General features: G+C 40.9%; 1 protein-coding gene across 1 annotated transcript; it reads right to left on the reverse strand.

Annotated features, from left to right (window-relative positions):
- Nucleotides 1–16653: 16653 nt before the first annotated feature.
- Nucleotides 16654–20888, reverse strand: CTLA4 (cytotoxic T-lymphocyte-associated protein 4). Its single transcript, XM_010565373.1, has 4 exons — nucleotides 20704–20888; nucleotides 19142–19492; nucleotides 18568–18677; nucleotides 16654–17623 (listed from the first exon to the last, which is right to left on the reverse strand). The coding sequence occupies exons 1-4, from the start codon at nucleotides 20759–20761 to the stop codon at nucleotides 17525–17527; spliced, it is 618 nt and encodes a 205-aa protein (XP_010563675.1). The 5' UTR covers nucleotides 20762–20888; the 3' UTR covers nucleotides 16654–17524.
- Between the last annotated feature and the right edge of the window lie 3527 nt (nucleotides 20889–24415).

The following is a 24415-nucleotide window of genomic DNA, read 5'->3' on the forward strand; positions in this document are numbered from 1 at the left end:
CCCGGCCCCGGCCCCCGCCCCGGCCCCGGGCCGGGCTCCGCCCCGACCTGGCTGCGCACCTGTGTTTTGGGGGAACTATCTTTAGGTGCCAGACTGGGGTCTCCTTCGCCCTGGCCGAGCGTAGCACGTGGCTTGCGGTGCAGCCCTTCCAGGGTCACGCTGAGGCGCCCGGCGTCGGTCCCTGTCTGCTGACCCTTAGAAGGTCTGACTGCTCTCTGTGGTGTCCTAGAATCCCACGTGAGTCTCCCCACATACACGTGGCTTTATGTTTAAAAGGGGGGCGGGGGGTCCATCAGGAAGAAATTCTGAAACCTGCACAGCAGATTCCAGTGCGATGTTTCCATCTCCGATGCCTGCACTTGGAGGGACAGAGCGGGTTTCTTAGGGCTCGGGAGGTTTTGAAAGTGTCATAGCTGAGAATGGTCTTCTGTGTAGGCATTTGAACACTGTTCTCTGCTTGCTAATTTGATGAGAAAGAACGAGCTGTAAAAATAATCCTTCCAGCAGGCCAGGAAAGACCAAGAGGCAAAGGAGTTTGAATAGAAGTCACTTCTTTCTTCCTGTCACTGTGTTTCATTCTGACTGTTAGCAGCCCCTCCTCAGGGGACTGAGTGAGGATTGCCTGTTCCAGCCAAAGACCAGGTTGGCTTGGTAGTAAAATTGTGATTGCCCACATCCAGAGCAGAGAGGCTTCGTGTTGGAAGGTCCCTCCCCCCTTACTACATGATCAGTAACAATTTACTGAGACTAGTTATATTGATGAACCTGTTGAAATCGGAGCAGTTAGTTGATAAGATAAAACACTGATGGTCAGCATGGCTTGTGTGGTCATACAGGGTCTGGAAACATCTAGCATGCAAAACATGTTAAAGGAAGTATGTGGTACTGGTCTGCATGTGTTAAGTTGGAAAAGAGGACAAAATTCTCACATAAGGGCATACGTCTCATCACATCCTCGAGAGAACAAGGATCATGCTAATACCTTATCCTGGCATTGATACAAAGTCCAGGGTACAAAAGAAATTCAGAGCAAAATTAGTTCTGTCACAACAGCCCTGATTTCTGTATCCTGGCCAGAAACAGTTCCCTGCAGCCACGCAGAGGCTCCAGTGATCAAAGGCATCATCTTCTCCAATCTGCCCAGCAGACCCAGAGTCTCTAGCACATGCAGAGCATTTATACTATGGTGCCCAGGGCAGTTCTGGGCAGGGGTCTGCCCTGCCTGTGCAGAGGGAAGACTCAGCCCCTGCATAAGCCGTTGGGGTGAATGGTGCCTCTGATCGGCTGTTGGACTGTCATCCTTCAGGAAGGGCGGCTTGGCTGGAAACTCTTGCAAAGGGCAAGAGTTGCTTCATCCCTGTGCGAGCAGCTAAATATGCTGCGGCAGAGGGACAGCTGAAGGGACCATTGGAAGTGAAAGACCAGGGAATCACAGCAAGGAACTGCAAGTGTGTGCCTCATGCAGACTTGGAGACACTATAGTGAAGAGTGAAGGACAGCCATACCTCCAGGGTGGCTGAAGGAACTCCCCAGAGGCCAGACAGAACTCAGCAGGGTTTGCTGCCACTCGGGTGGTCACTGAGTTAACCAACATTAAGCCTGGGAGCAAATACCTGCCTGAAAGAATGTAGGAGACAGGATGGGAATTGTCTATAAACCCTTCTGATGTGTTTGCTATTTGTTCCGGACTATTTTTAATCCAGTAAAGCAAAGCTGAAAAGCATTTGGTGTTTTTCAGGAGCTCACTGTAAGGGAGGGGCATAGGCACCCCTCTCGAAGCCAGCTTAGATGCTGTCACCACACGAAAAAGAATTTGCAGTAAAAATTAGAATGACAACAAGCAAAAAGTAGAAATCAGATATCTATATTCTCTAGAGAATATAGGTGATTGAAATGACTACTCTAAAACATCACTTTAACCACAGTGATCACATTACAGATCACCATAGGATATTCTGGTGAATTGGCCTTTGTCATGTAAAGACTCCAGATTTCCTCACTGAAGTTCCCAGCCTCCATGGGCCTCCATTCTCCTGGGAAACAGGCATAGCTACTTTGTAAGAATAAGTTGCACAACTTCTTAATTGCTGAACCTGGACCTTCAAGATAGACATTCTTCCTCATTTCAAGGGCCCTCCACAGCCACACGTAACTATGTCAAATCAGCTTGATTATCGGGGACTTCACCCTGAGAGTGCAACCAGAAGAAACTGCAGTGCATGCAAATTACAAAAGTTAATAGCACTAAGACACAGCACTCGCAGCAAAAGCAACTAGCTCTGCAGCTGCCTAGCTCCGATCTTGGTTACCTGTTCTTCTGTGTCTCTAGTGCACACTTTGTACAGTTCAGGGTGAACATATTCAAACTAGCTCTTAACTGGATCACAGAGCAAGCCTGAATGCAGGAATAATCTGGTTACATTTCAGCAAGGTCTGCAGTAGCTAATATATCCTTGCTCTCAGAATAAAACCTCAGTGAGCTCTGCTCAGTCTAAGCTGTTCCCAGCTACTATTAAGTTGGCCCAGGCAGATGTATACACATCATATAGGAGGAATGAGCAGCTCCCTGCTGGCCCATGACTGACTGCTGGCAAACTTTAAAGAACGGGCTTTCCACGCTTGGTCTCTTTGATCTCAGCTCTGTGGTTGCTGGTCATTAAAAGTGAACATTTGATCAGGGGGCTTTTGTTGCCCTAGCCAAAGTGCTTCTTCAGTTTTGGGTCTGTAGCCTCATGCGATTCTGACTGAGTCACAGCAAAGCACACTCATATCCAGAGGAGAAGTCAAGCAACCTGCTGGAGCCTGCTGCAGTGTAGTGAAGCTGGGGAAATAGAAATGTCCATATTGTTTGTATAGATGCTACAGAATCCTGGATTTTCTGTGTCCTTATCTTAGTCAGCTGAGTTACAAAGACACGAACCCAAGAAAAGTCCTCAACCTGCAAATTTTTGTAGGTTGTGAGAGTCTTTCAGGATAGCATTACCATATGCTTTTTTCCCATTGTTACATTCCTCGCTAAGCACCCACTGTTGGATACTTATCTGGGAGGCAAGATACTTGACCTACAATTGTTTTTGTTCTCATCTGGTACAGCCAGGCCTTACATTTACATTCTCATGAATTGTTAGATGACTATCAGAAAAGGTGAAAGTTGGTGTTTCTCTGTTCTCACTGTGTTGATACTGCTTCTAAACGTTAATGTTACATTAGTGTCTGGGGCTAATCATAGCACTGTTCCCAAGCCTAACTTCAGAATTCCTCAGGAATCCCCTTCTGGCTGGAAGCTGCCTTGGTTTGCTGCCAGGCCAGGAATGGAGCTATGTCTCATCAGATAGCCCTGGAAAATATGGTGCAATAAATCTCAGTTTTCTCTCTGTAGATCTGCTTATAGATCAGCTGCTCATTCCGTTGTTTCAGGTGACCACTGAAAAGTAACACACGTATGTGTTCTCTCTCTTTAACTCAAAGTCAACTCTTCTTGCTGCTTGCCCTGTTTGGTTGCTAGAATTCTTTATCCCTTGTCTGTCTGCTGTACTGCATCAGCAGCAGAGGCAAAGTATGGCCATTGGGAAGCTGTTAGGAACGAAGCTGTGTTCAGTACATACCACAGAGATCAGCATCACAGCTCCTGCTTGGTTTTGTTAGCTGAACTATCCTCCCTTTGACAAAAGTGGCCCTTCAGGTGCTACTGTATACCTCTTCAAAGGTGCTGTTGGATGTGATTATATTTCTATTGGTTATCCCAGATCGTTTTTGTTATGGTTTAACCCCAGCCAGCAACTAAGCACCACACAGCCACTCACTCACTCCCCCCCCATCCAGTGGGATGGGGGAGAAAATTGGGAAAAGTAAAACTCATGGGTTGAGATAAGAATGGTTTAATAGAACAGAAAAGAAGAAACTAATAATGATAATGATAACACTAATAAAATGACAACAGTAATAGTAAAAGGATTGGAATGTACAAATAATGCACAGTGCAATTGCTCACCACCCGCCGACCGACACCCCGCTAGTCCCCGAGAGGCGATTCCCCGCCCCCACTTCCCAGTTCCTATACTGGATGGGACATCCCATGGTATGGAATACACCGTTGGCCACTTTGGGTCAGCTGCCCTGGCTGTGTCCTGTGCCAACTTCTTGTGTCCCTCCAGCTTTCTGGCTGGCTGGGCATGAGAGGCTGAAAAATCCTTGACTTTAGTCTAAACACTACTTAGCAACAACTGAAAACATCAGTGTGTTATTAACATTCTCCTCATACTGAACTCAAGACATAGCACTGTAGCAGCTACTAGGAAGACAATTAATTCTATCCCAGCTGAAACCAGGACACTTTTAAAGACTTATCTCTGTGCCTGATGTTAGGGAGTGCTTGTTGCGGCCCAGGAATTTTTAAGCACTGTTTGTTTTGTTGGTGTTCACAGTATGATGGGGAACGTACAAATGTATTACTTCTTACACTAGGGGTCTTACTGCACATGCAATCAACAATATAGGATTCTTTAGTTACCAAGTCATTGATTCATGTTATATTGATTTAGGTGTTTAGCTCTTCAGGCTGTTGGTTTCTTTCCTTCTGTGCTAGGTAAGAAAAAAGCTGTAACAAAAAAAGTAAGCCAGTCACGGCACTTCTCATTGGGTTGCTGTGGTTACACTACGTTTTCTAGTGACATCAGTGAGGGCTCTGTAATGCTTTCATGATGGACTATTTTGGTACCTTTTTTGCTTGAAGAAAAAAAAATAGTTGAAGGGGAAAAACTTAATTTGGCCATTTGCATCTTTCCTTCTAGTTACGTTTTCATAACTAGGTGATTACTGTTAGTGGTTTACAGAGGAGCAAGTGGTGATTTTTTTTTTATTAGCTTTATATAATAGAGCTACAAATGATTCTAGTTGATATGGAAACATAACTATTTTTCCACTATGAAAAGAAACATTTCATTGTTTCCAAGCTTTGAAAACTACCTCAATTATCACCTTTTGTCTGTCTAGGTTTTTCTGCTGTTTTCAAGGCTATTCGAGTTTTTTCAAGTTCTTCCATTTCTTCTGTAATACAGAACAGCTGATCATCCTTGTTTACCTGGACTCAATGTCCACAGGGTTTCAAAAAGTGACAGGATAAATCCAGGGAAGAGGAATCCCTTAGGGTTGTTAAATACAAAGACACCACCCTTTGAAGTTCCTGAGCTGCTGGTGAAGGAGGGCTGGGACAGTATTTTTGGAAGGTTTCATAGCATATTTTCCTTGATTTTATACTCTTCCCTGACATCTGCTCTTGGTCACTGTTGGAAAGTGGACAGTGGGTGGAGTGCATCATCTGTCTGACCTGCTACGGGCTTAGTTATGTTCTTAGGTTCTTGTTGTTGCTGACTATGATAGCAAATTGCAATTTGGTTTGATAAATAACATCAAAGCCGAAGTGCAATATCCTGCATATTGTTTGAAGCTCATAGGATTGTAATGCTATTCGGGTGGGCTTATTGCTTTGTAGGACAAAGGTGCTACTTTGGGGTGATTGTGTAGGTCAACAATTGCAGGTTCTCTGACTGACCTGCTATTTCTATTGCAAGCCAGGCAGTTCACCCATGTAACAGTCTCCTGCAACACAGTTGGTGGTGGGTGCAGTCGGATATGCTCAGTACTGACAAAGGAAGCAAGCAGCCTTGAAAAAAATTGTCACAGAACTCTGTGAGCAGCCTGCAGACTGAATTAAGTGAGTAATGTGTTGTCCCCTAACAGGTCAATTACACATCCAAGTCAAGCAAGGGCTATTCCTGAATTCACAGAGGCTGGGACTGTTAGCCCTCAGAAGGGAATGCTCAGGAGGCATCTTATTAGTGTGTATAAATACCTGATGTGGGTTGTAAAGAGGACAGAGCCAGAGTTTTCTTAGTGATGCCCAGTGACAGGAGAAGCAATATAAGAAATTCCATTTAAAAATAAGAAAACTTTTTTCTTGAGGGTAGTCAAACACTGGGACAGCAGCTGACCCTGCTTTGAGCAATGGGGTTGGACTAGACAATCTGGAGAAGTGCCTTTCCACCTCAACCATCCCATGTTTCTCCATGCCTTTGTTCCAGGCAGTCTGAATTGTGGCATTCTCACATTCCCTGTGATGTGTCTGTATAAGTTTTAAATCTAATCCCAACTCACCCTTTCCAACAGAAGCACCAAAGGGGAAGGGCTTTGTGCTTCACCACCTAGGAATTCAGAGGTGGAAATCTGTATAGCTGCTGCAGTGTCTTTTAGCATCATTTCTACCCTTTTTTTTCTGCCTGCTATGTCTGGTCTTGAATCATGCCTGCAGACACTGTAATGCAGGTACTATTTTATTAGTACTCATTTATATTGTACTCTTCTTGATTATTGCAAATAATAATATTACCACATACAAATTAAAGAATTACTGCTACTGTGTTGTCCTACCACAGAACTGAGTGTCTTTTGGTATTCCCACAGCCAGTGAATTAACAGTGACTGTCTTATTTTGTGTCTCTGGAAGGAAGGAAGAGAAACTCATCATGAAGAAAACTGCTAGAGATTCGCTTTGCAGCAGCTATCTGTGGATTCACTTAGAAATGTGACCATACAGCAGCCTGTAAGGCTCAGAATACTCACAAAGGCATACACTTACAGATTTAAAAACAAATACAGGGAAAAGGAAGGAGCCTACAGGGGCAAACTAATAAGCCATTTAAGAAGCCTGAATTGCCAGAATTTAAAAAGTGTAGGAGACAACTTTATTTTATTAAAAGGTCTCTGTATAATATGTGCCTAGTGCAGACTGCTCTGGTGACGACAAATACATATGTACAGCCTGTCTTGCTGTTGGAAATCTCTGTCCCAGAGTAAGTTAGCTGCAGCAGGGCTCAGAGCCAAGGGCACAGTCTGCTACATAGTTTGCCAGTTTCAGAAAGATGAGCTATGATATCTCACGCTTAAATACCTACAAACAGAACAAATAACATGCATGACTGCAATATGTGTGTGACTTGGAAAGGGAAAAGAAAAATTAAATACAGTATTACGAGCATAGATAAAACTCCAGCTGGAAATGGATTAAAAAGACTAATCCTTGGTAGGTAGCAGCACCTAAATGGGTGATATGAGTTACATATGAGTTTTTCAGACCAGAGATCTTTCTTGCATAGGAAAGAATGATGCTTATTGGTTTCGAACATTATACAGTCAGTTTCTTCTGTCAAAAATCTACTGAGTAAAGGATATTTAAGTGTCTCAAAATTGTTGAAAACAATGTTTCCTAGTTCTGTTGCATGACATATATTCACAGTACTCATCACTAACTCTGCTGCTGATCTGTGCTGTAACAGGACAGCATTGTTAATAGCATACCCTCTTTAGCAATCTCAAAGAGCTTTAATACAACAAACAAATAAATCATTACGATGTTTGCTATTGACTTGCAAAGATTCAAGATAAGAATTTCCCAATCTGCCTCAGTGCAAAATTGCAAGCTTTAACAGATTTTCAGTAAAAATAAGGAAGGCCTGCCAGCCTTGAAGGTTTTCCACTGAAAGTGCAGAGACCGTGAGCACTTTCCTAGGACAGTCAGTGGTCTAGGCATGTTCCTGCCTTTGATGTGGGATCAGGCAGCAGCCATGTGTGTGTCTCACTTCCCAGCTGAGTACCACAACCTTCGGGCAAGTGGCTCTTCTTGTTCCTGTCTCTGGCACTGAACAGAAAGTCTAACTTTGACCCAATGAAAGTTTTGTCAAAAATGGTTTCATTGCTGCACACGTGCATGCACATGTGCACACACACAGAGAGTTTTTTAAACAAATGAGCATTTTCTGTATGAACTTTCTGGCCAATTCTAATTATGTGAAGGTGACTAATAGGACCAACTCACCCACCACTGGAAAGTGGCAGCCATGTACTCATGCATACCCAAGTGAATAAATTAGGGCAGGAACTAAAGAGAACTCTACATGATTTGTAAAATATCTTGATTTGAGATTTTGCTGGGGTATTCTTTTTAAGCACACTATGAAAATGCCATGGTATCTCTAGTGATCACATATCATCAGAGCATCAGTTTCATGTTGAAAGAACTGAAAACAGCATTTCAGCAAAACATGGAAATATTTTCTAGCAACTAGACAGAAACTGGCAACACTTCATTTTTAAGATAATTTGTAGGTTTTATTTCAGAACAGAGGGAAGACAATGTATTACTGAATAAGTGACAGTTTTGTTCAAGAGTTTTTATTATAATAAAGTGTGGGTTTAGGTAGCATGGGAAGCTTTCAGGCATGCATACTCATTATAGAGCTATGCATATTCCATATGTATATTTCTATATTACTATATTTCATTGTATATGTTTAATAGATTCAAATCCTAATTCTACTTTCCCACACTACCTGCTTCACATACAACAAGCTATTTTCAGCTTCTGCTCTTCCAGTTCTGTTGCAGGGACAGCCTTCTGCAACACCCAAACATTTCACTAAAGTTTACCCTGTTGTTACTATTATATGATGAGTAAGATTTTGTGATTTATTCATGAGCTTAAAGCCACATGAACGAGCTTTTAGTATGAGTCTGAGTAGTTAGCTACAAGTGTCAATGCTTTTAATCCATATACTGGCCTCCAGGACAATTAACTTCATAGAGTAAAGAAAGGATTAAGTTAAAAGGAAGTTGGAAAAATCCAGCTGGGTCCAACTGGCAATATCTAAAGTTCTATTTGTCATAATAATGAATTGAACTTGGTATCACATAATGATAACTACCTATAGCATAAAAAGAATTATAATCAGAAAAAAAGGTTGACTAGTTATTGAAAAATAATTGTATCTTCATTACCCACTTGAATGTCATAACTAACACAAAATGCTTCTGGTTTTATTGTAAGGTGAGAAAGGAAGATCAACACAATAGTTTCTGCTACATTTGGCCTCATCTGGATTTTGCGATATTAAAGTTTCATTATCTTTTTTTTTACAGATTTGACACTCACATACATAATTTCTGGTTTTTTGCAAAGACTAGATGTATGAGAATAACTAGTTTTAAATTCACTGTCCAATCTGAAAAGAATCTGAAATTTTGACAAACAAGGAAGTTGAGAAAAAAATAATTTTATGTTTGGCAAACAGGCTTTTCGTTATAAATTCGGTATAGTTAAAGAAAATTTTAAAGTGAAACACTATTTCAAAGAAGTCAAAGTATTTCATTTTGAAATACCAACATATTTCCTTTTTTTCAGAATATTTCTATACACAAAAATTTGCCAAAATAGATATAGACAAAATGTTTAATGTGAGCAGTTTATCAGTGGAAGAGGATATTCAGTTCAAATACTTCATCCATCTAGAGCAGACCTAGGTTCTGAGTGTGTCCTGTTCTGCATGTTGGAAAGTAATACCAAAAGCATCCATGTTGCCACATCTAAACTGACTTTTTGGGGGAGAATAATTTTAAAAAGCACCGCATTTAAAGATGACATTCATGCTATGTGCAGACAGGCTGACTTCCTCTCAGTTCCTCCAGACTCTTCCTTTTGCAGCCTGACTTTCAATTCAGATGCCTTGCAGGTTGTTACCCTCCTCTGCCTGTCATCCACCTACCAAATCAGACGTAGCCTGTGTCCCCTCCTAACTGTTTCACATATTTGTTGGATAAGATATTAGCAATCTGGTCCTATGGAGCATCCAGCATTGAAAAACAAAAGAGGAGAAAGGAAAAACGTGTCCACACTTAGCATCATGGCTGCTTTACTTCCAGGAACCATAACGCAAATGCTTAAGGTGTATTTCCAACTGGGACATCTGAAACCTGAGAGTGAAGCAACTTTGTCCACTCCCATGAAAGAACCACAACTTCCTTGTGATCAGTGGTAGTAGAGCAATCACTGTATTTAATAAAATCATATGGAAGCCTGGTCTTTCTTAATCATAAAATACAAAGTAAAACCATAGAAACAATAATGGAAGTTAATCTGCAAATTACAGTATAAATGATGACGTTAATGTGAAGAATTTTTATACCGGATATGCGCCTGTGGCTTACATATGGGAGGGGGAGTAACATCAGTTTGGAACCTATTGGTAAAATTATTATAATGACATGATATTATTGCAGAGAGACGAAGAGAGAAAAGAGCATAAAAGATGTTCCATCTTAATGAGAGAGTACTATAAAAAGAATACTAGACAAATAGTCATAAAATAAAATATGATATAATGAATTAGTTTGGCATTATAAGAGAAAGGAAAATATTATTAATTTGTGAAGCAGACAGTCATCTTTGCTACAGAATTAAAAGTGAGAGAGCTCTTATAAATGCTACCCACACGATGTAACACCTCACCAAAGCTCAACTATGAAACCAACTTATTCTGCTGATTACTGCTGTTCTAGCCATCTTTCCTGCGTGTAAAACATTAAGTCAGCCAGTTATGAAGCTATCAAATGTTTCCAGAGTGTCACTTACCAGAAGGATTTGATAACTTACAGAGAAATGAACTGTTTTGCTTTCTGATCTTGATTAAGTACTGCTAACATACCACGTTTTGTGACGGTTTCAAATGCTGATTATTTTTGGTTCTTGTTTCGCCCCCAAGTATTTCTACAATTTTTGACAAGCTCATTGCATCTAGATTTTTAATCTGTATGATGCAAATCAATTAGAGCAGGTTTTGTGTTTCCATAGCACTGCCTAACACTGTTTCTAGCACAGGAGAAGAGAAGGCCTATTTTTAATCACGTATTTGTTGTATTTATTTGGGTTAAAATGAAATAAAAAGATGACAACAGCAGGAACTAGAGACTGTGTCTAGCAGGTAAGGAGGCTGACTCCAAAAACATACAAGAAGAAAAGAAGTCGTATCAGAGTTTCTACAAAACTTCAAACACCTCAGCTTTCCCCACACACCAGCACGTGAAGAGAGGTCTCTGCAGTGTGGCTGAAGGCCAACAGAGACCAGATTTCAATGAGAATTTTCAAAGGGAGGAAGGAGGTTGAGATATTTGTTATAGTTTATGATGATGCAAGTGCCCGGAACTAAGTACTGTGGAAGTTAGTACATACCAATTCCCTCACACTCTGGAGGGAGACTTTCTAGTTTGCACAAAAGTAAGCAGTACTTGTGCTGGCCCCAGTCATTGCTAGTTCAAGGAAGCTACAAATCCCCAAGCAGAAGCTCTAAAAGCAGCAATAAGGTGTAGTAAGTTAACAATAACCCATTTCATGTAGAGCAAGATTCCTTTATTGCCTGTGTGTACTGAACTCTAGGAGTATTTGGGGTCTGGCTACTCAGTTTCTTGTTTGAAAGAAACATGGAGGTTTTGCTCAGTATAGATATTTTTATTTATGTAAAAAGAGCAACCCTATATTTTTCATGGAAATGGTGATCTCAGCCCAAACATTGATGTTCATTTCCCATAGAACACCCATATCCCAGGCCGTGATCCTGGCTGGGAAGAACAAAGCATCCTGCCGCTTGTTCCACCTTTCAGTACAAGCTGCTGCATCACAGGGCCGAGTGTGAAAGTCAATAAATCCCACCCATGACACAGCATAGTCCAACCAGATGTTACCCACTGTTTCAAGCTCTCCCAGTTGTATCACGTATCCTGTTACAGGAGGTGGTCTTCTTAAAGTCCCACCTACTGGAATCATGTAATTAGGTGTGAAATTCCATTTTCCTTAAAAACAAGGTCTTGCTTTTTTTTTGAAAAAAACCCAACTAATCCAGAAGCAGTCCAGTGATGGAAGAAACATCTCTCAAAATGGATTTTTTTAGTCAAGGTCATAGCTGTCAGGTTGCCTGATATATGGTTTCTAGGATTGTGACATGATTTTCCTGGACTCTGGCAGGACAACACTGGGCAACTGCAGCTGCACAGTTACTGCACAGTGTCAATGATACAAAAGATGACTCTAATGGCTGCCCTATGTGTAAAGAGTTTGTAATGAAAACAAAGAGCCATCAATACATTATTTTTCATTTTGAACAGTCAATATTTCATTAATTACTGAACTGAACTAATTACTTATTATAGCTAATAAGATTTGCTTTCTTATTATCAATTCTACTGGTGAATAAAGAAGTACTACATAGCATGTTTGCAAGAAAATTGCATGCCTGTAAATATTGTGCTATAACAGAACTCATCCAGATGCTTTAATCCTAATTTTCACTGCATATTTTTATTTTTGATTTGTAATATACGTATATTGAAAAATGCCTCTGTTTTACCTCTTCTGCTGCAGGAAGCTTGCCTGTTGCTGCTCCTGTGAACAAAAGTAACTTGAAAAGTTTGGGACCTCAGTTGTATCATGTGGATGTTGGAACAGAAGTGTTGTTTTGTAGAAACGTCCCACAGCAGAGCAGCAAATGAAGCAGATCAAACTGAACATTTTGAAGTACTACTTTTTCAGAACAGCAGCCAGAAGAGAATGAAGAAGAAAAATGGTCAGTGAAGAAACTGAGAACTTTTTGTTCAACTGTAACTTCATAACCACTAAAAAATGTTCATTAAGATATAAAAACATGACTGTTGTTAAGACAGCTGACTATGGAAATGGAAAGAAATCTCCATTTTAAAAGTTAAAAAAGGAAAGAATAGTGAAATTTTGAGCAGTAAATAATCTCCTTCTTCATGGAAGAATTTGCCCTGTCATGTCAGCTGGAACTGTTAATGATTCCCAATGAAGTTTTGTCCCTTACCTGAACTCTTCTTTGCTCTGTCCCTCTAGTAAACAACAAAAAATTTTAAACTGACTTCAGGGGCAATTTTTACAACCCCTCTTCCCATAGTTACTAAGATCTTTTATCAGTAATTGTTATTTGCTCAAACATACCAGTTCCTCACCATTCCTCTTTGATATATGATATAAAGGTACCCTTAAATAAGACTGGTCTTTTATCAGTCACAAAAAACATTCACACAAAATGGTAACAAGGTCATGTAAGTGCTGAATGTCTGTGCGTAGAAGTACAGGAATAATTATGCCCAAGTGATGCTCAGGAATCCACAGGATCAGCAGAGTATGGTGCTGTTTATTGGTAAATCTTTCCTCATTCTGTGCAGCTCAAAAATTTTCTGAATTTCACCTCTTCTCCACACATCCCTCCCAGCCATAAGCCTGCATTCAAAATTTACGTTACCCTCCCAGGGACTGTAGAGGCCCCACAGCCTAGCTGTGATAGAAGCTAGCTCAAAGTACCATTTATGTGTTCAAACAGGCATGCAGTTTACAAATGACAAGAATAAGGTTTTAGTAATGCATAAAACCATCTGCTATACACCAGCCTTCTTTGGTTTGGATTTCATAATTAACTCTTGGCTACATCATCTGATTTCTATTTATGCCTCTCCTAGAGGCAGAGCTCTTTAGTCATGGTTCCGACTGTTCCCATTGCAGGGAAAACTGATGCATTTTCTGGTTTATTTTTCAGGGCTCTCTCCCCAGCAATAGCTTTTGTATAGTGAAAAGAAGAAGGCAGTCTTATCTTACCTTCCAAAGTACTTTGCTTCCAAATCTCACCTCAGCCCCTCACACATATACTCACTCTTTGGAGCTGCAAAGCTTGAAGTCAGTACTCAGACAGGAATTGTATCAAACCAGTTAGAAGTTACCTGGCCAATGCAAATGTTGACTATTGAAAAACAAGAAATTAGGCCCAGGGGAATCCTCAGCAAAGGTCAGGAGGTTAGGGAGGATAGGAATAGGTCAACAAAAGTCTGCTCTTGCATAGCCTATGGGTCCTTGATTTTTTATTTTTTTTTTTAGTTTGGTAAAGATCTGTGGAAAACAGGATGAATGGATTTTTCCTACAGACCTCAAGGCCTGACTGAGTAGTGAGTTCAGATTCACATATTTCTCCAAAGAGTGGGGAATCTGAATGCTTCGCAGGAAAATCTCTAATGCTAAAATGATGGATTACTCATTAGCCTACTCATAGGGTAGCCAGGTGGGAGACTTTTGTCACATGTTTTTCTGTATCAGCTAGAACTCTGATAGTTGAAAATGGCAAGAAGAAAAATAGTTCAGATAAAAAAGTGGATGAAAATGAAAGTAGAATATTGGGGGATGGGGAGTGGTATATGCATATACTATTGTCTTTGATGCAGACAAGTATACCTGTGAATGCCCACTCAGATGCAGCCAGAAATTCACTATCTCTGTTTCACAAACAGGCTGACATATCTCCGAGCTGGGTGAAGGGGACATCAGAAGAGACTCCTCCTGAACCTCAACGAGCAGTGTGGTCTCATTATTTGGCTGTCCAGGTAAGACACTCAGTTATGTTTTTAAGCTCCCTGTTCTAATGAGCAGAGTTCTGAGACCAAATCCTTTCACCTTTGCTTTTCACATTATTCCCAGAAAGAGTTAGGGCTTCCTCTTTATTGCATTTTCTGGGATATACACTGACCTAGAGTTTGCATCTTTCATATTGGTACTGCTGTGATCTGACAGAAAACTATTAATCTGGCTTGCGTATGTCAAATTTTTTTGAGTGTTGATTGTGGCAAGACACTCTCCAAGTATCAGGGAAAAGCAAAGAGCTCAAGGTCCTGGAGGGCAGCACAGGGCATCAGGGGAATGGAAATTCCCTGAGGTCTGGGCTCTGCACTCTTCAGAGCTAGCTTCTATATGGACCATATGGAGATAGGTATAAATATCACCTGTACAGGCACTTAGGCTCCACTCATCTCTGTAGTGCCAGATATAAATTACGAGAGTATCATTGTCAATAAAATCTGAACTGAAATCCCACTTTGGTCTTCACTGCTACATCTGCTGATTTGAGTGCACCTATTACCCAGCCAGAAAATTCAGAAGGGCATCCTGGCTTAGAATAAAAATGATAATGGATACTTATATAACATTTAGCTCAGGGAAGGCTGCTACAGTGGTAAGGAAAGCCAGAGAAAATTAAGTACTGCAGAAATAAGAGAAGGTTGGAAAAAGCAGCTACTGAGGATAAAGAGAAGTTCCGAACAGACAGAGAATTTGGGCAAAGTAATTTCCAATAGGATAATTAATAAACATCATACCAGGAATTATTTAAGTGCAGGAGCAAACACAAAATATTGCTATTGCCATATGTGAGATGATAGTTTCTGCTCTGCTCTCCCATAACCTTCACTATTCAGATAATTTAGCAACCTGTAGCTTATTTAGGGGAGAATTCTTCACTGGTCATTACAGGCTGAATGTCTCAAGAAAATGCTAGTGTACTAAGAGGGATTAGTCCAGGTGGATGCAGAAAGCCTAACCATGGTCACGTGCCAGAAACGAAGGTGAATTGGAATGTACACAGGTTCTACCATGACACAGATTCACAGCCAGCTGTGGCCAGAGGTCATGAGGTTGTTGATACAGGTCCAAAGCACCTCTTCACCCAGGAGGGATAAACTTAGAAAATAATTTACTTGAGCTGCTTTTACATTGCTTGAGAAAACTAAGTTCTTGGTCCCAGTGTATAGGAAATGTCAAGGAAAAGAAAAAGAAGAAACAGTTGATTCCTGATTAGGAGTCAGACACATGATTCAGGGGACATCTGAGCTATTACTTGCTGTGGTGGAAAAAAATTGCCCTGGATAATTATTCTTGCTTTGCCAGGGTATATTTATTGGAAGACTTACAGCTTGTACAAGTGAATGTGTGGGTCAAATCTATTTTTACCAATCATGGAACACATTTCTCTGAGCGGGCTGCACTTGAATAGGCAGAAATTTAGTCATTTTGCAGTGACATCAGATATGTGATCTTTGACCATTTTTTATCCCCCAAACACCAGGTTAGTGGAAAACTAGGGGAAAAATCCCAGACTGATGTCAGAATACTAAAACACCTTCAGAAAAAGGATATGTCATCAAATGCTACTTTTACTTAATGCACTACAATTGTAGGTCAACACTGAGAGAGCAGTTGGCACCTGCGAACACTGGCAAATTGAGAATGTGAATGTTTACTTGTACAGTTGGAGGTGGTGCCAAAGGAAGGGGCAAGAGGGAAAAAGTGAACAAACAGAGAAATGACATTCAGTATTCTGGGAGCTGCTGCCGCTGTAGGAACATGGTATAGAGGGCTGTGGGGTTTGGGTTGACAGTTATGGAGCCAAGAAATGGATTCACAGCTGTGAAACAAAGACACATTTTGCCAAGTTTTGGGGTTGCAAGGTGGAATTTTGATAGCAAAGAGTCAAAGCAGTAGCTAGTAGCTGAGAATGCTGAAATTGTTTTAAGCTCCAACAGCTTTGTGTGTCGGCTAGCATTTAGTGAGTGAGAGTGTCAAAGAGGTGCAAAGAAAACAGGATTTGAAACTAGGACTAGCTTTTTGTATAAACACGTACAGGAGATGCTGTCGAAGTCGTTACAGCTACCTTCTGCAAGTAACTAACTTTGCTGGAAGTGAAAAGGTGATTGGTAACATCTCTGAACCACATCACAGCAGCTCTAACTAGACAAATAGAAGACTTGACAGATTTTACTGGTGGCCCCCTGAGAAGGAGAGCTGAGAAAGTACCTGTTGGCATGAGCACACAGGCTCCCTCAGAAGGGCAAAACACAGGGTCAGAGGGGAAAGGTTCATCTTGTCATCGCTGCTTTCTAACATGTAGCCACTTCCTGTTTCTTCTGAGAATGGTGAATAAGAAATGAACTTGAATTTCAGCAAAGCTTCAAGGTTTTTATTGAATGGTACATAACTAATAAACAAGATTATACACTGTCTGTATTTTCATGGAAAATAGACTCAGTTAAACACAGCAACATACTTCTGCCTTTTGGATAGATGCTAATTTAGCATTTGTAAAACGCAAGGCCCCAGCAGAGCTGGAACATCCTCCCAGCAAAAGCCTAAGAGGGCTCCTGCTGGGCAGCCTTTCTCTCCAACCGAGCTGTCAGCACTGGCTCAGATATCATCAATGTTAACTCCAGCGCTGCACTGCTGGGACACAATGCTAGTGCAAGGAGCTGAGATCAGGCTTTTAGAGCAGCAGCATCATCAGTGCCAGCCTACGGTGATGCCTCTGTGGAAGCGCAGAGCACTAATGCCAGAAATGGGACCAATAAATAGCAATGCAGGGAAACAAGTCAACATTCCTTTGTACATTAGTGTGCTCTTCTGCCTCTGCCTCCCAGACCTATAGTATTAGCCTTGCAATGACACACAAGCCTCTGTCGTAATAGTGTTTGGATTTCAGTTGATCAGTAGACATGGTGAAATTTGACAGTAAGATGCTCAGCTGCAACAGCAATAGCTCTTAATGCTATACATCTATATGTATATATATAGAGACTACATATTGGTACAATACAACTCAGAGAATCAATGGCCTAATGTAGCCATTTTTATGTGACAGGGTTAACCTTGAAATATTAATGCATAAACTATTTATTGTCCTCCAAACCATAGAAGTTACAAAAAATATTCTCTCTTCTTCCCATACACCTTCATAATAAGACAATTAATTTTATTTCTTTAACTTAAGTGAATTAGCAGACTCTCCATCCCAGTTAGGAAATGGTTTCTCTCCTTGTTTCAGTTAACAGTGATGTGGAATGGAATCACTTTTTTCTCTAGCTTTTCAGAAGGCATTTTCACATAGACCCCAGTAGTGAGACATCGTCTTCTCTTTACCTATAAAATACGGGAAGACAGTAAAATAAACAACTGATCACAGCATAATCATTGACCAGCACTTTTTAGTGAAAACTGATGGATGTTCTGCCTTTACTGAGTTGAAGGTATTCTAGACACCTTCCCCTGTCACCCCTCTTTGTAGAAGTTCCGTTGAGATCATTCGAGGGAGAATCAGGAGCTACAGGAGCCATTTAGCAAAAAACAGAGTCCTGCCATTCATTTAGCCCTTTGACGGTGCTCCTGCTCAGAGCTCAGTGGTGGTTCAAAACTAGGAGTATTCACACCAGACAGTTTCATTTAGCTTCTAGGGACAAGGGCGGATTGAAAAATATGGGGCAGGGATACTGTTTGGTTTTAAGCTTTGGCATCAGGTTTATTTCTAACAGACTGAGGACTCCAGACCCCCATGGAAAGAGGCAGCCCAGGCTTACATTTCGCATGTCTTTGCCTTTGTGCAGACATTTCTAGCTGCGAAGTTAAAAATGCTGTAAGTAACAATTCCGCCCCATCAAAAGGGGAGGCCTCTTTAAATTTGCTTTGCACTGAGGTGAATGGTAAGAAAAGAAAAACTCAAATCCTGGGATTTTGTATGAATCAGTTGTGAAATCAGAGTAGATATGAAGACTGTTGCCTTTGATCCCAGAAGCATCCAGGACTCCAACCTGTTCTAAGCATCCACATCTAAGCCAAGGGTCAGTCCAGCTGATGTAAACTGACTGCTTTCTGGTACTCTGGCAACACACATGAGCCGTAAACAAATCTAAATGGCAGCTCTAGCAAGTTCTCTTGTTTTGCAATATAGTAACAGCATTGCACCAGTGAAAAGGAGCATCCCAGTGTATTTGTTCCCAGTGTTCTTTCCTATTCTCATTTCTTTCTCCTTGTCCTCATCACACAAAGGGGCGTTATTAGCAGGGTGGGGCTGAGTTGATGGGACTTACCGCTTTGTGCACAAGAATGGCTGAGATGATGATACTGTAAAGAAAAAATCCTGAGGCAGTAGCTCCTAATACCCAGAGATATATGGCAGTGTCTGGACAAGGTTCTGGATCTAAAACATGATATCACACAAGTCATGTCACACATGAGCCTCATAAGGAAGCCCCTAGAGTCAATGTCAGCCTCCACACTGCTTTTCTCTAGCATGTGCTATCCCAGGTTACTACCAAAACTGAGCTCTGAGTCCCTGCCCACTCAACCTCCAGTGAAAATAGGCTTTATCTGTAGAAGAACATACATTTTACTCTCCGTTGTTTCTGCACTTACTTACATATCTAACTGCCTAGACATACATGTACACTATATGGTATTTCTTATGCTGTCAAACATCCATACATTGCCTGCTGTAGGTGTGTGCAGGGAGACCTGAAAGGAATTAGAGCTAATCATGATTCTCAGAGCTTGAATCAATGTTAAGCCTTACTTCTTACAAACAGAACTTTGAAGACCTTTGAGACAGAACAGCAACTCCCTTAACCTGGGAATATCACAGTACTGTAAAGCTGCTTGACTTACCAATGACATAGAGATGAGTCCCATTTCCCTTGTTCATAAAATAGGGTGGAGGGTACATCCGCTCCATCTTGCAGACGTAAAGACCAGTATCATTAGCTTGCAGGCCAGTGAGGGTGAGGGTCACATTGTTGCGGCCAGGGCTAACATGGCACTGAATGACCTCTTCCACACTGAACATTTTAAACTCCATTGTGTAGGTTGAAGCACAAATTTCAGTGAACCGGTCACCTGTCTGTTTAAGCAGAGTCACTCGAATTTCCTTTGCATTCCCAATGTGCTTGTATTTACACACCAAGCTGGCGACTCCTTGCCTGTTGGCCAGCACCATTGCTGGCTGAGTCACTTCCATTACTGTAAGGAAGTAAAGAGCATGACTGTAAGTGAACTGTCAAGAAATGATCTGCAGTCATTTACTTGAAACCTGCACAACAGGGATTCCTACCACCTCCTATTATCCATGGGTAATTCCTAGAAATGCTGCTAAACCCTTCCAAAAAAAGGGCTCCAGGACCACAATTCACATAGGCACTGCATTAATATACTTTAAAAAGCTCGAGAAGTTCTTTGATTACTATGAATGATATAATAAATCTCAGCAATTGTTGCTTAAATAGTAGGTAATTCAGCCCACTTACTGAAGCAATGACCTGCATGCTTCAGTTTCCCTCAACACAAACTTTTTAATATACATAAGAAAGAAAAAAAATAGACTTCAGATGGTAAAGCTGAAATTTGAAATTTAAAATTAGGCATTTAAACCACAATTTCTGCCTGGTAGAAATAAACATATTCACATTTAGAAACAAACAGGTTGACATCCTGTGTGGAACATGGAACAGAACCATTAGGGTAACAATAAAACTGAATGGAAAACCTGTTTGTATATTTTTGTTTCTGATCTTTTTCCTCCTGATTTTTAACCAGCTATTCCCAAGCCACAGTACAGCAACAGTATATACCCCAAGCCACAGTATAGCAGCACACAGCAAAGCCTGATAAATATACTGCAAAAAATCATTACAAATCTTAAAGGGAAACTAGTGTACCATGTACAACCCCACTGGCTTCTTTTTACAACTTCTATACTCTATCCTGCTACACAATGGGAAGGCACTGACTTTCGCTTTAATAAGCTGTGAAGACTCAGTATTGTTTGTTCAATCTCATTTTATATCAGTCTATTTTGGGGCAGGCTTATCTTCTGCAGTTCTGCGGTGCAATAATGTGGGACGAAAAGTAGAATTTCTCTATCCATTCCAATCTCTATATCCATGTTATCAGCTGCAACAACTTCACTCACAGGGCCTGGTTTGTCAAAATCTTTCTTCATTCTTGAGCTACTCTGAATCCTGCCCAGCCTCTCTACAGATGCCACTGCTCTAAAGTCTGCATCTAGTTTTCCAGATACCTTGTGGTGCCCCAAGACCTTGTGCCCAGGCTGTCCTATGGAGGGGTTCCATGTCAGCTCCCTCTCCCTGTTGTACCTAGACCATCTCCTGCAAAGATGTGAAACCGAGAAAATGTAGACACCCCCAGCTACCTTGCCTCCTTCATCTACCTACCTTCAGCAATGGCAGTGGCTGTGCAGAGAAAGCCCATGGTGACCAATACTGAGAGCATTCCTGCGCTGGGACAGATGCTGAAGGGGCTGAAGGTGGCTGATGCCTTCAGACTTTAAGACAAACTGGAACTCTCAGGGCTGGAAAAAAGGCGACACCTTTCAGGATACTGAATCTTCGAAATGTTTGAACCCACACAGAGTCAGTGTGTATATATATAGCTTTGATCCCAGATGCTGTACCTGAAAGTAATATGAAGCTTTGTTTTGGTTTTACGAGAAAGGAAGTAGTGGGTTTGATTAGTACGTGCACAGTTAACCTCAAACAGCATGAACAAAAACAACTATTCAGCAGATGGAAAATATATATTCAATCTGAAACTGCCATCCATTCTGCTTTAAGAATTGGGGGAGGAAAGGTAATCATCCAATAGTGCAGTTCAGGCCCTTTGGTGCTGCCAGCTTGCACGATCACAGCACTTAATATTTTAGCAATCATCAGGTATTTCCTGCTAGGACAACACACAGAGAACTATACTTCTGCCTAATGTGGCACAGTGAATCAGTGCGAGCTAGCTTTTTTATGGAGGACTTCCCTCCGCCCCCAATTTCTTTGCTTGCTTTAATGTTAGTGCTTTTGATGTTTCAAAATTGCTGCCCCCTTCAAAATACTGATTACACTTGCAATGACTTCATCTTTTCATATCAGCAATGTGACTTGAATCATAGCCAGCTTCTCTAGGCTTTCCCGTTTCCAAGAAAAAATTATCTAGGTTTATAGCTAATGACTTCCACATCTCTACAGAACTTTCCCTACCTACGGACTTTACTGTCTAAGTACCTTGACATCAACAGATGAAAAACACTGCAGGAGCTTTGATTATTGCTATCTCTGCTTAGAGCACCTGCGTCATCTCAAATCTCAGTGAAATAGTTTTCACCCATTGGCCTTTTAAAAGTCATGTAAGATCTGAAAATCATTTTGCTTTTTTATGTGATAGACTGTCATATCCATGAATTATTGCCTAAAGAATTTCATAAAAATGAAGTTACACTTCAGTTACACTGAAGGTTATCGTTCTTTTTTTTCCCACACTTTAAGAAGTTCTTTTAGAAGGTGCTTCATCATTTATATGCATAGATCTAGTGGATTGCAAAGACCTACTTTTGGACTGTGACCTAGAAAAACTAACAGCATGACTTCTTGAACAGTAGCCTGCCCAATCCAAAGATACAGGATAAATATTTGATCTTGAAATCACATAAATACCTAATGATATAAAAAAAAAATTATCACTTCCATACTTAGGTGATGTAACAATCATTTGTAATGACAGATTCATAATCAGTTTGATCTTAACCAGCATTCAAAACAGAACTGATGATAAATAAAAATATAGCTATGGGAAAATGAAAAACTGCATCCTAATAATGGGTCAGACCCATATTGTATTACGGGTTAGACAAGGTTAAATCAATTTTAATATTAAATTTAATATTGAACAATGCTATTGCAACATCGCGTACCAGAGTATCAGTGAGATTTATGGCATGAAATTACGAGGTTATGCCTGACATTTTCATATTCAGAGTAGTAACCACGTTACCTGTCCTATGTATCTTTTGGGCTTCGGTTTTGTATGCAGTTAAACAAATGATGCATCTGAGCCTCATCAACCATAATGTCATCTCCTGATAATTGATTGAGACTGCAAATTGATGGTGCAATTAACCACTAAACACTTGCAAAGGATTGCCATGTAAAACTCAGTGCTCACAGCCCCACATATTCACAGTATCTTATACAGCTAGAGTGAGAGGTAGCACTTTGGTGCTCCTCTCTCTGGCAATTGAGGCTGCTCTGGCAAACTTTGTATTTCCCGTGGTACTCCTGGCTGTTTTGTTCTTGGGGTGCCTTTTCAGATTGACCACTTTTTACTTTTTACCCTTGTTCCTCCTTAAAAGCCTCATGTTATGATGACTGCTCTTCTAAGTAAGGCACAATATGTCTCCCGGTGGAGTCTCTTGAAGTCATCTCTGTCTTCACAGCCAGGGCAACCTATGGTGAGCCCGGAGTATCCTCCTTCCAATGGATAGAAATCACCTTGCTACAGTGCCTGCTATTCTTGCTAATCAGACTTTGAATCTTGAGTCAACGTATGCAGATAGCAGATGGATGATGCAGTAAAATAGAGATCTTGTTCCAAATAAGATCTCTCCTTCACTGCTCCCATCCTTCCCGGCTCAGTTATGGCATGGAACAAGGTATTGGTAACTGAATTAACTCGCCCCGAAAATAAGATCCACAAGGATCACTGGGGGTGCCTTTTCTCTCTGCTGTGCCCCTCTTCTAACTACACTTCAGCTGATGAAGGGTCTCTGGACTTCTGTTTGGTCCACCTTACCTGTATATCACAGCCATGCTTTGTGGGCTACAGCCATAGGACCTATCTTACCTAGTTACTCTGCCTTCTTGTCTCTGTAGTCTGGTGTCTTCCTGCCCTGACTTCCTCATCTTGAGAACTTTTTTTCTTTCACTCTTTCCCCATAATTGGGACCTGACACACGGCCTAGGGCCAGAGCAGGGGTATGGGTAAAAGAAGAACCCTCCCTTTAACTTTGAGATTCAGAAGGTCTTTCAGGAAGGATATTCCTCAGGCTGTCTCCAACAGTCTGTGCTTTGCACTTGCCGTGTCCAAAAGCTCAGTGTAAGATATATCTTTCCTTTAATGCACATACTTACATTTTAGTACTCTTTGTTCTTAGGGGTGATACTAAACCCCAGGTCACAGGAAACCTTTATATTCTACCTATGCTACCATATCAAAGTGTCAGAGCAGGGGAGGGGACTGAGGGCCTTGCAGAGCTAAACTTCAGAGCCTTAAACTGAGGAATCAGCTTAGGAGTGGTTCAGGTCTCATGGCCTCTTTGAACTTAGCTCAGAGAGGGACATGCATTTTATGCTGAACACTGGACTACACTACTGTGTTTAGTCAGATTGCAAGTAAGTTAAATAACCAGGTTTCTCATGTAGGTTTCTTTCTCATTTTGGGTTAGTTGCTCACATTTTAGTGATTTTAATTGCTTTTCTTCATTGAACGCTTGTTAGGGCAAACCTTCCTGCTGACACCCTGTCAGAATTCCCATGGCAAAATGTTATTATTCACAAAATTATTTTCACACTTTAAAGCCTGTCTCATGCTGCCCATGTGTTTTTCTTCTGTAACAGGAACTTGCTTAGTGAATTACTTGAGGTGTAACGGAGAGAAGAGAAGCTTATCATTTGCATAAGTATCTGGTTTCAGGATATTTTGTTAAACTCAGAATGTGAGATCATGTCTTATTATGTTAAACAGTTCACGTTTTTACCATGTTAGTTTGCCACAAACCTATTGGGGTTTTGAAATGCACTGTCATTTGAAAAAAAATCCAGACCTCTAAGTGGTATGGCTGAAGAAAAAATCTTTTCTACAAAACAATAGGTAAAGAGAAAAGGAAATAACACAGTGACTGGAAAAATATTGTTTCATTACCATTAAAGGACTAAAACCTGATTAGTGTAAGTAAAGACCTAGATATGACCAAGTTTGGTGGATCAGTCTTGGGTCCTGAAGGAACCACAATTCACATCACAAACCCACTAATTCTTAAGTCTCTCAGAAATGTGGCCTTTCTGACAGCTTCTAACCTGGATTTGCAGATGCTGCTGTCTAGTC

This window comes from Haliaeetus leucocephalus, unplaced genomic scaffold (genome assembly GCF_000737465.1).
Source record: "Haliaeetus leucocephalus isolate CR32 unplaced genomic scaffold, Haliaeetus_leucocephalus-4.0 Scaffold1, whole genome shotgun sequence".
NCBI classification, from domain to species: domain Eukaryota; kingdom Metazoa; phylum Chordata; class Aves; order Accipitriformes; family Accipitridae; genus Haliaeetus; species Haliaeetus leucocephalus.

Coding starts and splice junctions, on each gene's coding strand:
- CTLA4 (XM_010565373.1), bottom strand. CDS start 20,761: ATGCTCTCAGTATTGGTCACCATGGGCTTTCTCTGCACAGCCACTGCC. Junction 19,493..20,703: donor AGCCACTGCCATTGCTGAAG/GTAGGTAGATGA, acceptor ACTTCCTTACAG/TAATGGAAGTGACTCAGCCA. Junction 17,624..18,567: donor CCATTCTTGTGCACAAAGCG/GTAAGTCCCATC, acceptor CGTATTTTATAG/GTAAAGAGAAGACGATGTCT.